The 16,317-nt window shown below is 40.0% G+C and overlaps 2 protein-coding genes across 18 annotated transcripts in view; one reads left to right on the forward strand and one right to left on the reverse strand.

Moving 5' to 3' along the window:
• LHCGR (luteinizing hormone/choriogonadotropin receptor) overlaps positions 1–15,964 on the forward strand; it is a 66,108-nt gene extending 50,144 nt beyond the window's left edge. For 2 of the 3 annotated variants that reach the window (XM_079940702.1, XM_079940703.1), the window contains one exon: positions 12,097–15,964. In XM_079940702.1, coding sequence (XP_079796828.1) covers positions 12,097–13,186 — 1,090 coding nt within the window. In that variant the 3' untranslated portion in view covers positions 13,187–15,964. The remainder of the gene's footprint in view (positions 1–12,096) is intronic. The other variant, XM_079940704.1, reaches the window with a different exon arrangement.
• The window catches only part of GTF2A1L (general transcription factor IIA subunit 1 like), a 959,941-nt gene that overhangs the window by 878,377 nt on the left and 65,247 nt on the right, over positions 1–16,317 (reverse strand). The window lies entirely within an intron of this gene.

Consider the following 16,317-nt stretch of genomic DNA (forward strand, 5'->3'; position numbering starts at 1 on the left):
GGCGGGGTCATATGATAGTCCTATTTTTAGTTTTTAAAGGAACCTCTATACTGTTCTGCATAGTGGCTGTACCAATTTACATTCCCACCAACAGTGCAAGAGGGTTCGCTTTTCTCCACACCCTCTTCAGCATTTATTATTTGTAGATTTTTTGATGATGGCCATGCTGACTGGTATGAGGTGATACCTCATTGTAGTTTTGATTTTCATTTCTCTAATGATTAGTGATGTTGAGCATCCTTTCATGTGTTTGTTGGCAATCTGTATGTCTTTGTTGGAGAAATGTCGATTTAGGTCTCCGGCTCATTTTTGGATTGGGTAGTTTGTTTTTTTGATATTGAGCTGCATGAGCTGCTTGTATATCTTGGAGATTAATCCTTTGTCAGTTGCTTTGTTTGCAAATATTTTCTCCCATTCTGAGGGTTGCCTTTTCGTCTTGTTTATGGTTTGCCTTGCTGTACAAAAGCTTTTAAGTTTCATTAGGTCCCGTTTGTTTATTTTTGTTTTTATTTCCATTTCTCTAGGAGGTGGGTCAAAAAGGATCTTGCTGTGATTTATGACATAGAGTGCTGTGCCTATGTTTTCCTCTAAGAGTTTTATAGTGTCTGGCCGTACATTTAGGTCTTTAATCCACTTTGAGTTTATTTTTGTGTATGGTGTAGGAAGTGTTCTAATTTCATTCTTGTACATGTACCTGTCCAGTTTTCCCAGCACCACTTATCGAAGAGGCTGTCTTTTCTCCATTGTATATTCTTGCCTCCTTTATCAAAGATAAGGTGACCATATCTGTGTGATTTTATCTCTGGGCTTTCTATCCTGTTCCATATCCTGTTCTATATTTCTGTTTTTGTGCCAGTACCCTATGGTCTTGGTTACTATAGCTTTGTAGTATAGTCTGAAGTCAGGGAGCCTGATTCCTCCAGCTCCATTTCTCTTTCTCAAGATTGCTTTGGCTATTCGTGGTCTTTTGTGTTTCCATACAAATTGTAAAATTTTTTGTTCTACTTCTGTGAAGAATGTCATTCGTAGTTTGATAGGTTTATTGCTAGGTATTTTATTCTTTTTGTTGCAGTGGTACTTGGCAGTGGAATGCAAGAGATTTCTGTACATTAATTTTGTATCATGATACGTTACCAAATTCATTGATTAGCTCTAGTAGTTTTCTGGTAGCATCTTCAGGATTCTCTATGTATAGTATCATGTCATCTGCAATGACAGTTTTACTTCTTTTCCTATTTGGAAAAGTTTTATTTCTTCTTTTCCTATTTGGACAGCTTTACTTCTTCTTTTCCTATTTGGATTCCTTTTATTTCTTTTTCCTCTCTGATTGCTGTGGCTAAAACTTCCAAAACTATGTTGAATACTAGTGGTGAGAGTGGGCAACCTTATCTTGTTCCTGATCTTAGTGGAAATGGTTTCAGTTTTTCACCATTGAGAACGATGTTGGCTGTGGGTTTGTCATATATGGGCTTTATTACGTTGAGGTAACTTCCCTCTATGCCTACTTTCTGGAGAGTTTTTATCATAAATGGGTGTTGAATTTTGTAAAAAGCTTTTTCTGTATCTATTGAGATGATCATATGGTTTTGCTCCTTCAATTTGATCATATGGTTTTTCTCCTTCAATATGTTAATATGGTGTATCACGTTGATTGATTTGCGTATATTGAAGAATTCCTACATTCCTGGGATAAACCCCTCTGGATCATGGTGTATGATGCTTTTAATGTGCTGTTGGATTCTGTGTGCTAGTATTTTGTTGAGGATTTTTGCATCTATGTTCATCAGTGATATTGGCCTGTAGTTTTCTTTTTTTGTGACATCTTTGTCTGGTTTTGGTATCAGGGTGATGGTGGCCTAGTAGAATGAGTTTAGGAGTGTTCCTCCCTCTGCTGTATTTTGGAAGAGTTTGAGAAGGATAGGTGTTAGCTCTTCTCTAAATGTTTGATAGAATTTGCCTGTGAAGCCATCTGGTCCTGGGCTTTTGTTTGTTTGAAAATTATTAATCACAGTATCAATTCCACTGCTTGTGATTGGTCTGTTTATATTTTCTATTTCTTCTTGGTTCAGTCTCGGAAGGTTGTGCTTTCCTAAGAATTTGTCCATTTCTTCCAGGCTGTCCATTTTATTGGCATATAGTTGCTTGTAGTAATCTCTCATGATCCTTTGTATTTCTGCAGTGTCAGTTGCTACTTCTCCTTTTTCACTTCTAATTCTATTGATTTGAGTCTTCTCCCTGTTTTTCTTCATGAGTCTGGCTAATGGTTTATCAATTTTGTTTATCTTCTCAAGGAACCAGATTTTACTTTTATTGATCTTTGCTACCGTTTCCTTCATTTCTTTTTCATTTATTTCTGATCTGATCTTTATGATTTCTTTCCTTCTGGTACCTTTGGGGGTGTTTTTGTTCTTCTTTCTCTAATTGCTTTAGGTGCAAGGTTAGGTTTATTTGAGCTGTTTCTTGTTTCTTGAGGTAGGATTGTATTGCTATAAACTTCCCTCTTAGAACTGCTTTTGCTGCATCCCATAGGTTTTGGGTCATCGTGTTTTCATTGTCATTTGTTTCTAGGTATTTTTTGATTTCCTCTTTGATTTCTTCAGTGATCTCTTGGTTATTTAGTAGCATATTGTTTAGCCTCCATGTGTTTGTATTTTTTACAGATTTTTTTCCTGTAATTGATACCTAGTCTCCTAGCGTTGTGGTCGGAAAAGATACTTGATACGATTTCAATATTCTTAAATTTACCAAGGCTTGATTTGTGACCCAAGATATGATCTATTCTGGAGAATGTTCCATGATCACTTAAGAAGGGACTCTATTCTGTTGGTTTTGTATGGAATGTCCTATAAATATCAATGAAATCCATCTTGTTTAATGTATCATTTAAAGCTTGTGTTTCCTTATTTATTTTCATTTTGGATGATCTGTCCATTGGTGAAAATGGGGTGTTAAAGTCCCCTACTATGATGGTGTTACTGTCAATTTCCCCTTTTATGACTGTTAGCATTTGCCTTATGTATTGAGGTGCTCCTATGTTGGGTTCATAAATTTTTACAATTGTTATATCTTCTTCTTGGATTGATCCCTTGATCATGATGTAGTGTCCTTCTTTGTCTCTTCTAATAGTCTTTGTTTTAAAGTCTACTTTGTCTGATATGAGAATTGCTCCTCCAGCTTTCTTTTGATTTCCACTTGCATGACTATCTTTTTCCATCCCCTCACTTTCAGTCTGTATGTGTCCCTAGGTCTGAAGTGGGTCTCTTGTAGACAGCATAAATACAGGTCTTGTTTTTGTATCCATTCAGCCAGTCTATGTCGTTTGGTTGGAACATTTAATCCATTTACATTTAAGGTAGTTATCAATACGTATGTTCCTATGACCATTTTCTTAATTGTTTTGGGTTTGTTATTGTAGGTCTTTTCCTTCTCTTGTGTTTCCTGCCTAGAGAAGTTCCTTTAGCATTTGTTGTAAAGCTGGCTTGGTGGTGCTGAATTCTCTTAGCTTTTGCTTGTCTGTAAGGGTTTTAATTTCTCTGTCAAATCTGAATGAGATCCTTGCTGGGTAGAGTAATCTTGGATGTAGGGTTTTCCCTTTCATCACTTTAAGTATGTCCTGCCACACCCTTCTGGCTGGCAGTGTTTCTGCTGAAAGATCAGCTGTTAACCTTACGGGGATTCCCTTGTATATTACTTGTTGTTTTTCCCTTACTGTTTTTAATATTGTTTCTTTGTATTTAACTTTTGATAGTTTGATTAATATGTGTCTTGGTGTGTTTCTCCTTGGATTTATCCTGCCTGTGACTCTCTTGCTTCCTGGACTTGATTGACTGTTTCCTTTCCCATATTAGGGAAGTTTTCAATTATAATTTCTTCAAATATTTTTTCTGTCTCTTTCTTTTTCTCTTCTTCTTCTGGGACCCCTATAATACGAATGTTGGTGTATTTAATGTTGTCCCAGAGGTCTCTGAGACTGTCCTCAATTCTTTTCTTTCTTTTTTCTTTATTCTGCTCTGTGGTAGTTATTTCCACTATTTTATCTTCCCGGTCACTTATCCGTTTTTCTGCCTCAGTTATTCTGCAATTGACTCCTTCTAGAGAATTTTTAATTTCACTTATTGTATTGTTCATCATTGTTTGTTTGCTCTTTAGTTCTTCTAGGTCCTTGTTAAACATTTCTTGCATTTTCTCTATTCTATTTCCAAGATTTTTCCATCATCTTTACTATCATTACTCTGAATTCTTTTTCAGGTGGACTGCCTATTTCCTCTTCGTTTGGTCTGGTGGGTTTTTACCTTGCTTCTTCATCTGCTGTATGTTTCTCTGTCTTCCTATTTTGCTTAACTTACTGTGTTTGGGGTCTCCTTTACACAGGCTGCAGGTTTGCAGTTCCCGTTGTTTTTGGTGTCTGCCCCCAGTGGGTTAGTTTGGTTCTGTAGGTTGTGTAGGCTTTCTGGTGGAGGAGACTGGTGCCTGTGTTCTGGTGGATGAGGCTGGATCTTGTCTTTCTGGTGGGCAAGACAGTGTCCGGTGGTGTGTTTTGGGGTGTCTGTGAATTTAGTATGATTGTAGGCAGCCTCTCTGCTAATGGGTGGGGTTGTGTCCCTGTCTTGCTAGTTGTTTGGCATAGGATGTCCAGCACTGGAGCTTGCTGGTCGTTAAGCGGGGCTGGGTCTTAGCATTGAGACAGAGATCTCTGGGAGTGCTCTCACGGATTGATATTACGTGGGGCTGGGAGGTCTCTGGTGGACCAATGTCCTGAACTCGGCTCTCCCACCTCAGAGGCTCAGGCCTGACACCCAGCTGGAGCCCCAAGATCCTGTCAGCCACACGGCTCAGATAAAAGGGAGAAAAAAAAAAGAAAGAAAGAAAAAGAAAAAATAAAGTTATTAAAATAAAAAAAATTATTAAAATAAAAAAGTAATAAAAAAAAGAAAAGAAAGAAGAGAGCAACCTAACCAGTAAACAAATCCACCAATGATAACAAGCACTAAAAACTATACTTAAAAAAAAGGACAGATGGGGCTTCCCTGGTGGCACAGTGGTTGGGAGCCCGCCTGCCGATGCAGGGGACACGGGTTTGTGCCCTGGTCCAGGAGGATCCCACATGCCGTGGAGTGGCTAGGCCCATGAGCCATGGCTGCTGAGCCTGCGCGTCCAGAGCCTGTGCTCCACGGCGGGAGAGGCCACAACAGTGACAGACCCGCATACCACAAAAAAAAAAAAAAAAAGATGGAACACTAGGACAAATGGTAAAAGCAAACCTATACAGACAAAATCACACAAAGAAGCATACATATAAACACTCACAAAAAGAGAAAAAGGAGGGAAAAATATATATATATATACATATAAAAAGTAAAGGAAGGGAGCAACCAAATCCATAAACAAATCTTCAATGATAATAAGCTCTAAATACCAGACTGAGATAAACATAAAACCAGAAATAAGTTAGATGCAGAAAGCAAACCCCAAGTCTTCAGTTGCTCCCAAAGTCCACCAGCTCAACTTTGGGATGATTCATTGTCTATTCAGGTATTCCACAGATGCAGGGAACATCAAGTTGATTGTGGAGATTTAATCCACTGCTCCTGAGGCTGCCCAGAGAAATTTCCCTTTCTCTTCTTTGTTCGCACAGCTCCTCGGGTTCAGCTTTGGATTTTGCCCCACCTCTGCATGTAGGTCACCCTCTGGTGTCTGTTCTTCGCCCAGACAGGAGGGGGTTAAAGGAACACTGACTAGGAGGCTCTGGCTCACTCAGGCCAGGGGGAGGGAGGGGTATGGAATGCGGGGTGAGCCTGTGGTGGCAGAGGCCGACGTGATGTTGCAACAGCCTGAGGTGCGCTGTGTGTTCTCCCGGGGAAGTCGTTGCTGGATCACAGGACCCTGGCAGTAGTGGGCTGCACAGGCTCCTGGAAGCGGTGGTGTGGATAGTGACCTGTGTTTGCACACAGGCTTCTTGGTGGCTGCAGAAGCAGCCTTAGCGTCTCATGCCCGTCTCTGATGTCCGCGCTGATAGCCGCGGCTCGCGCCCGTCTCTGGAGCTCCTTTAGGCGGTACTCTGAATCCGCTCTTCTTGTGCACCCCAAAACAATGGTCTCTTGCCTCTTAGGCAGTTCCAGGCTTTTTCCTGGACTCCCTCCCGGCTAGCCGTGGCATGCTAGTCCCCTTCAGGCTGTGTGCACACAGCCAACCCCAGTCCTCTCCCTGGGATCTGACCTCGGAAGCCCGAGCCTCAGCTCCCAGCCCCGCCCACCCCAGCGGGTGAACAGACAAGTCTCTCAGGCTGGTGAGTGCTGGTTGGCACCGATCCTCTGTGTGGGAATCTCTCTGCTTTGCCCTCTGCACCCCTGTTGCTATGCATTCCTCCGTGGCTCTGAAGCTTCCCCCCTCCACCATCCCCCCATCTCCGCCTGCGAAGGGGCTTCCTAGTGTGTGGAAACTTTTCCTCCTTCACAGCTCCCTCCCAGAGGTGCAGGTCCCATCCCTATTCTTTGTCTCTGTTTTTCTTTTTTCTTTTGCCCTACCCAGGTACGTGGGGGAGTTTCTTGCCTTTTGGGAAGCCTGAGGTCTTCTGCCAGCATTCAATAGGTGTTCTGTAGGAGTTTTTCCACATGTAGATGTATTTCTGAAGTATTTGTGGGGAGGAAGGTGATCTCCATGTCTTACCCCTCTGCCATCTTGAAGGTCTCCCCCCAAGGATTTTCTTTTGATAAAAGTCTTGGTTGGGGGCATGTTTGCAAAGCATTTTTTATAGTTTTAAAATGGGGATTCTTTTGTGTGTTTTTTTGCAAGTGGCATCCAGTTGATCAATTATCTCTTTCAACTGGTTAAAAATAAATACTTTTAAAAAACATACCTAAGGCTTCCCTGGTGGCGCAGTGGTTGAGAGTCTGCCTGCCAGTGCAGGGGACGCAGGTTCGTGCCCCGGTCCGGGAGGATCCCACATGCCGCGAAGCGGCTGGGCCCGTGAGCCATGGCCGCTGAGCCTGCGCGTCTGGAGCCTGTGCTCCGCAACAGGAGAGGCCACAACAGTGAGAGGCCCGCGTACCACAAAAAAAAAAATATATATATATATATATATATTCATTCTACAGTTACATTAAATTCTCTTCAGGAATTAAAATTTTATTTGCAGGTATTTTGATGTCACTAAGAGCTTGTTTAATGATAGCCTCATTTGTAAGGATTTTCACTAGTCATGTGGTCAGCATTCCACAAAGATTAACTGATTGCAGGCACAGCTTCTACAAGTAGCCACTTCCCTTCAAGGAGACTTAGGCCACCTTGATCATTATGCTCTGGAGCTTAAAATTATTCAGACTTAACGCTATCACTGACACACACTAGACAGGAGTTCCACTTCTATTCTACTAACTGATTTTTTTTTTAACATTTTTCAGCTGCTTTGGCACTTCACATACGTTAAAATGTAAAAGAGCATATGCCTCAAAAGTTAATCCCAGTGTCCCTATGCCACATTTACTGTGATTTAGAAGTTTTATTATTTCCCTTCCACTCCCATCCCCTCCCCCATGTCCTTCAGGCTACAAAACCAGATGCCCTTCTAAGATACCTTGCCAATCTCCATTCCCTCCTCTACATCTTTTTCTTTTCTTTTCTTTTCTCTTTTTTCCTATCAATCTGCAAGATATATAGAGTCAGCAGGGTAATATGGAGCTCCTCAGAGTTGGATATGAATTCTTTTTTTTTTAAGATTTTTTTTTTTTTGATGTGGACCATTTTTAAAGTCTTTATTGAATTTGTTACAATATTACTTCTGTTTTATGTTTTGGTTTTTGGCCACGAGGCATGTGGGATCTTAGCTCCTCGACCAGGGATCAACCCCATACCCCCTGCATTGGAAGGCAAAGTCTTAACCATTGGACCACCAGGGAAGTCCCATGGATATGAATTTTGGCATTAATGTTCCTATAACACTAGGTATCCCTGGGCAGTACTTATTTTTTTTGAGACTTTTTTCCTTAACTGTAAGGGACAGCAGAAATATCATTTGGCTTTCAGAACCATGAGAGTAAAGGGAGTTTTTAAAGACTGTGACAGCATCCAGGGTACCTTATATTATAGCCTGTATTCTTCTTTTCTTTTTTCCTTCATTTAGGTCTGACACCAACTATCCTCCAGCGTTCCTTTTCCTCACCATTCCCACTCTTCTCTCTCAATACTCTCTCCATCATCACCTTCCACATAACTCTTTTGCAACCATATGGCTTTTTTTTTTCTCATTAATAGGAAACCATTTCTGGGTAGAGTCAATGGTACCATCAAGGGGTGTTATGGGGGAAGGGGAGACTTACCTCAGTCTCAGTAACCATCAGCCCCTACCACTCCACGCCTTTCAAACTGAGCATCCAATCTTGAGTTTACTATGCTAACACTGTTTTAAAACAAGTCCTCTAATCTTCAGCATCCCCAAAACTACCTGAAATTAACACATAATCTAAGTAAAAAGAGTGTGTTCCCTGTGAAAGCATCTTGTGTGATAAGTCCCCTTCCTTCCCTTCCCACCAGATTGCTATTCCCGAGTTCCTGGAGTTTAGAAATTCTAGAGCCAGCCACTAAGTCTTATCTGCTCTCCCCAAGATATTACGGTGCCCTTACTGCTATGGTTGGCCCCACTGTCCTCCTAAAATCCCTGTCTTTTCTCCTGCCTGTTGATTGTAACTGGAGCAATGGTGCTACTTCTTCTCCTTCCTCTGACTCAATATTGCTAAGCCCATCCAAGTCCATTCACACTCCCTGCACAGCCTTCAGTACTAAAGACAGCTCCATGCTGGGTTTTGTCAAGTCATGTTGTTGCCCTCAGGAGCCATCCCAGGACACATGTTAAGTAGCAGCAGGTAGGTTTTTGGTCTGAAGACAAATCACCAAGGAGAAGAATTGCTAGACATGTGCCCCGTAGGGCAAAAAAAGAAAGAGCAAGGGACTAGGGGAATGGGAAAGGGAACTTTTTTTTAAAATTTATTTATCTATTTTTGGCTGTGTTGGGTCTTCATTGCCGCGCACAGGCTTTCTCTAGTTGCAGCGAGCGGGGGCTACTCTTCATTGCGGTGCGAGGGCTTCTCATTGTGGTGGCTTCTCTTGTCACGGAGCGCGGGCTCTAGGCGCACAGGTGTCAGTAGTTGTGGCATGCGGGCTCAGTAGTTGTGGCTCACAGGCTCTAGAGTGCAGGCTCGGTAGTTGTGGCCCACAGGCTTAGTTGCTCTGCAGCATGTGAGATCTTCCCGGACCGGGGCTCAAACCCATGTCCCCTGCATTCGCAGGTGGATTCTTAACCACTGCGCCACCAGAGAATTCCAAAGGAACATGTTTGACCTCTCAGTGATACAAGTTTATTCAGAAATCATGGCAGAATTTTTAGTGGCTTTGAATTAGTGCTTCTAATAGCAGCTGAAGTAGTTGTAATAACGGGAAAGTAGTAAGGGAAACTAAAGCGGCAATAGTTGGAAAGTTTTCATCTGATTAAATATAAAGGCTCTTATTTTGTAGGAATCATCCAGGGAACTTGCTTAAAATGCAGATTCCTGGGCTCTGTCCCTAGAGAGTTAGATTCAGGGTCTGAAGTAAAGCCAGGAATCTTCATTGTAACAAAGACTCTGGTAATTCTGATGCAGGTGGTCCAAGGACCACACCTTGAAAAATACTGACTGAGAGAGAGTGAAGTAGAAGAAAGGCCCCTGGACTATGCATAGGAAGACCTAGCATTGCCACCAGTGCCTAGTGCTGAGGGACCTGAGGCAAGTCACTTACCTCCTTTAATCTTGGCCTCCTTACCAATAAAATGAAGGGTTCAATGAGCTGGTCTTTAAGGACCTTGCCAATGGTAAGAAAAAACCTATTTTCTCTCATCATTCTTATAACCACCATATCTCTTTAAAGATTTAAAAATTAGGTAATTATACTGATGTGCATGAGGACAAACAAATGTGCTACTTACATTTAATAATGAAACAAGTGAGGCTCCTGTGCAGTCTCCTGTGTCTGGCAGCAGTATTTCTCCAGTTCCAGTGTGGTTTCTATGATATGCTAGCACGCTTTTGGAGTCCCCAGTCATAGATTTCTTTTCCATTCTTTTTTTTAAATGTGTTTCTTCCCTTAGGTAATTGTATTGCTCAAATATATCATTTTATCCACTCACTGTATTAGGTACACACTTCCTTCTACAGAAAATGAGAAGCTAAGTTTTAAGACTAGAGAAAAATGCTCTTTTAATGTGTGAGGAACTCTAAGGTGAAATACATATTTGTAATGGCCCTGACAGAAAAATTATGCCCCTTTCTCCACCTCCCAAGATTGTATTAGCCAACTGTGGGCAAAGAGAAAATTTGTTAAGCCTACTTGTATCATACTGTATCATTCATTGTCTCTGTATCCTCTCAATTCCTTTCCAAGCCAGCATCACCCTGGTTTACTCATTCCACAAACATTTATTGAATGGATAGTCTGAGCTAAAACTATGTGAGGCACTGAGATTTTAGACATAAATAAGACCTAATCCCCTGACTTCAAGGCTATTAAAGAATAGCCTCACAGACTATGAAAGAAGACATGCATCATCACATAATGGCAATCTATTTTGAGAATTACAATAGTACTTAAGTGCAGTCATGGCTGAGAGAAGGGGTGATAAACTCCTTAGAGGTGTAGAGGAAAGGCTTCATAGAGATGCTTATCTTTAAAGATCAGGAGGAATTCTCCAGAGAAATGAGGAAAGAAAGGGAAGAAGAAACAGCACATTCAAATACGAAGGGATGAAACAGTAGAACTTATTCTGAGAGCCACATGTCATTTCATGTGACCAAAGGGTTGGTTGCACAGGGGATTTGCAAGAGATAATTATGAGAATCTCTAACAGTCACTGAGCACTTAATAGGTGTCAGGCATTATCCTGAACAATCTACATGTGTTAATACATTAATCCTTAGCACAACCCTAATGAGGGAGGTATGATTATTATCCCTACTAGGCAAATGAAGAATCTGAGGTACAGAGATGTTAAAATAACTCTCCCAGGTTTACACAGCCAGTAAAAGCTGGAACCCAGGCAGTCTTGCTTTAGAGCCCATGTCCTGCACTGTGCAGCACGACTGCTTCTTAGAGATGGACTGGAGAAGGAGACAGGACGAAGATCAAGGAGAGACTTAGAGGTCATTGGCTAGGGGATAAACTCCAGGAGTCTGGAGTTTATCCCCTAGCCAATGAGAATCTAGGAAATGTTTGAATTAATATATCTGTGCGTAAGAAAGGCCATACAGAAGGAATATACAGATGCACTACAAGAGGGCTAAAACTACAGGAAGGATGCCAGGAAGAAAACTAAAGTAATTGTCCCTTAAGAGAAAATGAAAATCTGAACTCAAGCAGTAGCCAGTGTGGTTGGGAGTAAGGGAGTGGCGGAGGTGGGACTATTCCTTCTCTAGGGACAGAGCTCCTCTTCAATCCACTCTCTGAATTTGACTCATACTGTAAGAAATATCTATTTAAAACTATTTCTTCCTATTGTTCATGACTCTATTCTTCCTCTGCTCCTAAATTTCTATCGAGCAACCTACCCTTGGTTTCTATTTCTCACCTGGCCTATCTGACTAGCCAGGGACTTAAGTGCAAGCATGTCCTTCAGTAGCTGGCGATCTTTAACGATGTGAGCCTTCCAATCCCATTTGTGTTCTACTACAGACAGACAGCTTGGTAACAGTTTGGCTGACAACTAAAGGAGATAAATAGTTAAGAAAATGTCAAGAAAGGGTTCTTTTACATTGAGCAAGCAAGATTATGTCTCTAAATTTGTTTCCCAAAGAAAATCATCCTCTGTAAACAGCTTCATTAAGTCTTTGCATCATTGTGTAAAATCTACATATTAAAAAAAAAGTCTAAATGGCTTTTCATTCCCTTCTTAAGGAAATCCTACATCAATTCAGAGTTCTCAGACAAATAAATGTAAGACTAAGGCTGTTGTGACTTTGTTTGCTTTTTGTTTATTTTCCTTAAAAAAACACTACGGATGATTGCTGAATATTTTCAATACCCAGAATCGTAAAAATTCTAAGTTTACATTGAGCCAAACTATTCTTCTTACAGTTATTCTGCCATCTTTGCTGAGAGCGAACTGAGTGGCTGGGATTATGACTATGGTTTCTGCTTACCCAAGACACTCCAATGTGCTCCTGAACCAGATGCTTTTAATCCCTGTGAAGATATTATGGGCTATGACTTCCTTAGAGTACTGATTTGGCTGATTAATATTTTAGCCATCACGGGAAATGTGACTGTCCTCTTTGTTCTCCTGACCAGTCGTTATAAACTGACAGTGCCCCGCTTTCTCATGTGCAACCTCTCCTTTGCAGACTTCTGCATGGGGCTCTACCTGCTACTCATTGCCTCAGTTGATGCCCAAACCAAAGGCCAGTATTATAACCATGCCATAGATTGGCAGACAGGGAGTGGATGTAGCGCTGCTGGCTTCTTCACTGTATTTGCGAGTGAACTTTCTGTCTACACCCTCACAGTCATCACACTAGAAAGATGGCACACCATCACCTATGCTATTCAGCTGGACCAAAAGCTGCGATTAAAACATGCCATTCCGATTATGCTTGGAGGATGGCTCTTTTCTACTCTAATCGCCATGTTGCCTCTTGTGGGTGTCAGCAATTACATGAAGGTCAGCATTTGCCTCCCCATGGATGTGGAAACCACTCTCTCACAGGTCTACATATTAACCATCCTGATGCTCAATGTGGTGGCCTTCATCATCATCTGTGCTTGCTACATTAAAATTTATTTTGCAGTTCAAAATCCGGAGCTGATGGCTACTAACAAAGATACAAAGATTGCTAAGAAAATGGCAGTCCTCATCTTCACCGATTTCACCTGCATGGCACCAATCTCTTTCTTTGCCATCTCAGCTGCCTTCAAAGTGCCCCTTATTACAGTAACCAACTCTAAGGTTTTACTGGTTCTTTTTTATCCTGTCAATTCGTGTGCCAATCCGTTTCTGTATGCAATTTTCACAAAGGCATTCCGAAGGGATTTCTTTCTGTTGCTGAGCAAATTTGGCTGCTGTAAATATCGAGCTGAACTTTATAGGAGGAAGGATTTTTCAGCTTATACCTCCAACTGCAAAAATGGCTTCACTGGATCAAATAAGCCTTCCCAGTCTACCTTGTAAGTGACCACATTACAATGTCAATATTCAGCTGTCCTGGACAAGACTTGCTGTAAGGAGTGTTAACTGTTATATCAGTAACCACATTACTGAATTATACTTAAATATGTAAAAAAATTATCTGTACCAGTAATTTTAACAAAGAGCTGATTTCAGGAAATTATGTTAGGCACATTAGGCAAAAAAAGACCTCTTCCTGGCTCAAAGTGTGGTCTATGACCATTGCCAGTCTAAAAACTATGCGTCACTGGCACATGACCATACAGAAGTTGAGAGTGTTTAGAAACTTTTACAGCAATTTTGGCAGAGTAATTTTATGTCTGTTGAATCTAATATTTTAAAAATGAGGTGATATTTTGCATGTCTTTAATTTTTTCTTTTTGTCCTTGCAATAATTTTTATTGCATTTTATAAAAATGTTAGTCCATAACATTTGAAGTTTAAAATAACTTGTCCTTTTCATCAGATAGCTTGAGAAATACACTCTAGAGATGCACTGTTCAATCTGGTACCCACCAGACACATGTAGCTAAATTAAAATGAAATTTAAAATGTAGTTTCTCAGTTGCACTAGCCCCATTTCAAATGCTCAGTAGCCACACATGATCAGTGGTTACCCTATTAGACAGCACATACACAGAACAGTTTCATCATCACAGAAAGTTCTATTGGATAGTGCTGTCCTAAAGACGTTTATCTATCCCATCTAGGTTCTACTATTTAAAGTAAAGTAAGCATCTGAAGGCACATTTCAGCCCGTTGGTTTGGTGTTTAGTCTCTAAAGAGCAATGAAGCATTAAACAGTATACTGTAAACTCCTTGTGGGTAGGAACCCTGTCTCAATTTTGCTTCCGTCTCCTAGCTCAGGATCTCGGCAATAGTATCCAACAAATGTGCTGAATTACACTGAAGTTATGAAATCAATAAGGGAAAAAAAATTTTTTTTTTCTTTCTAGGGCCCTATCGTTTATGGAAGTAAAAGAAAATATTTAAATATTTTAAAATGCTTAACTTTCATCATTTCTATCTTTGAGGGTATAAAAAAATACATCCAATATTTGCTAGAGGTATTTTTATTTATCAGAATTGACTCTTATAGGACAATGAAATTACGGTTTTAATTGCAGTGGTTTTTGTAAGTTCTTCTGACACTTTAAAGTAACTTACTGAAAGTTTATTATATGCCAAACATGTTGATAACTATTTTATATAATTTAACCCACTTAATCTTCATAAAACTCTATGATGAAGATATTATTCACATTTTATAATAGAGGAAAACCTATTACAATTTTCCCAAGTTCTCAAAACTAATAAAAGATTCAACTAATGGGATTCAAACTCAAAGTTCTGATTCAGGACCCCAGCCTCTTAACCACTGTGTTCTACTGCCTCCCATACTGGTAAATCATAGTCATCCAAAGGTTTAATATGTGTTCAAAGTTCTTTCAATTTCCCCCAACATTTTCCAACATAAGAAAAGTTGAAATAATTGTGTGTGCACACCCGTACACTTAGATTCAACATTTTACTATATTGGTTTCATAACACACCTATATAACTATCTAGCAGTATTTATCCATCCATTTCTGATGCATTTTAAGTTGCAGACCTCAGTAATTGTCAGCCCTTAAACGCTTCAGCATGCTTATCATTAACCAAAGTTTAGTATTTGTCTACATTTTTAAGGTAAAATTTACATATGGTGAAATGGACAAATCCTAAGCATACCATTTAATGCATTTTGAGAAATGCAGACGCCCAAAACCTCCATGAAGATACAGAACACTCACCCCAGAAAGTTTCCTCATGCCCTTTCTTAATTAACCCCTCACCCCTACCCTACAGGGTAATAATGGTTCTGATTTTTTTCCCCATAGATTAATTCTTGTCTGCTCTAGAACTTCATATAAATAGAATCATACAGTTTATACTCTTTTGTGTAAGGCTCTTTGACTCAATACAATGTTTTTGCTATTCATCACTGCTGCTGCTTGAATTAGTAGTTCATTCCTTTTTCATTGATGAATAGTATCCCACTGTATGAATATAACACTGTTTTCCATTTTCTTATCAATGGATATCTGGCCTATTTCCAGTTTTTAGCTCTGCTTTGGCATTTATTAAATAAATGTGTAGGCATAACTAGACTCTCCAAACATTTAGTCTGCTTTCAATCATTATGCCATTTTGTAAAATTATTCAAAATAGATAAAAAGTATAAACTTTATAAAATATCTCTTCTCTGTAATGTGTTTTTTATATTTCTGACTTTTCTACTCCACAACTAGTTACTTGTCTTTACTCAAATGCAGTCCTCTCTCTTGTAAGCCAGTGTTCTAGAATTTGTCTCAATGATATGAGAATGCTAATTAGCCATGTTGCTGTATACACACACAATAAACTTTCTGATTCACAATCACAGAACCAAAACAACTAAGCAAGGAAAACAGAACGTAAAACAAAAGAAAAAATAAAATATAACCTTGTGGAGAAACTTTAAATTATGAACTCTTAATTATTGTTTGAGCCTAAGGTACTTGTACCTATACTCTGAAAACAACTTTTACAGCCTTTTCCACAAATACTCATCTTTATTTTCTACATTATAATTTAAGTTTTAACATATAGAGTCATAGTGTACTGTCTTCCTCATTCTCACATCCTTTCATTCACTAATTATTCCTTTCAATTGTCTTCCACATCAGTTCTTTATTTTGCTTCCCTACCACCATGCTCACATCTCAGGCCATTTCCCCTTACCTCTGGAGTATTACCTGGAGTATATACCTCCCTCATTTTTATTCATATCCAGCCTTTCCCATGTCCATGCTCTCATCCCCACCACCACTGATTAATCATCCTAAAATGCTATCTCATCTTATTACACACCTGCCAAAAATTCTGAGCAGCTCATCATTACCTATAAATTTTAGCTCCTAGCCTAACATTCAAAGAGCTCCAGAATCCACCCTCAAGTTTGCTCACTTTATCTCCCGTTTTTTTACATGAAACAAGTTGTCCCAATTACTTTTCCCTAGCTATGCATCTCCATGCTGGTGCCTGTGCCACTCTTACCATCTGGCGCACCTTCTTCCTTACCTGTCCTGCTCCTGCATTCTTTAAGATCCCAG

The sequence above is a fragment of the Stenella coeruleoalba genome, assembly GCF_951394435.1.
Source record: "Stenella coeruleoalba genome assembly, chromosome: 13".
NCBI classification, from domain to species: Eukaryota; Metazoa; Chordata; class Mammalia; order Artiodactyla; family Delphinidae; genus Stenella; species Stenella coeruleoalba.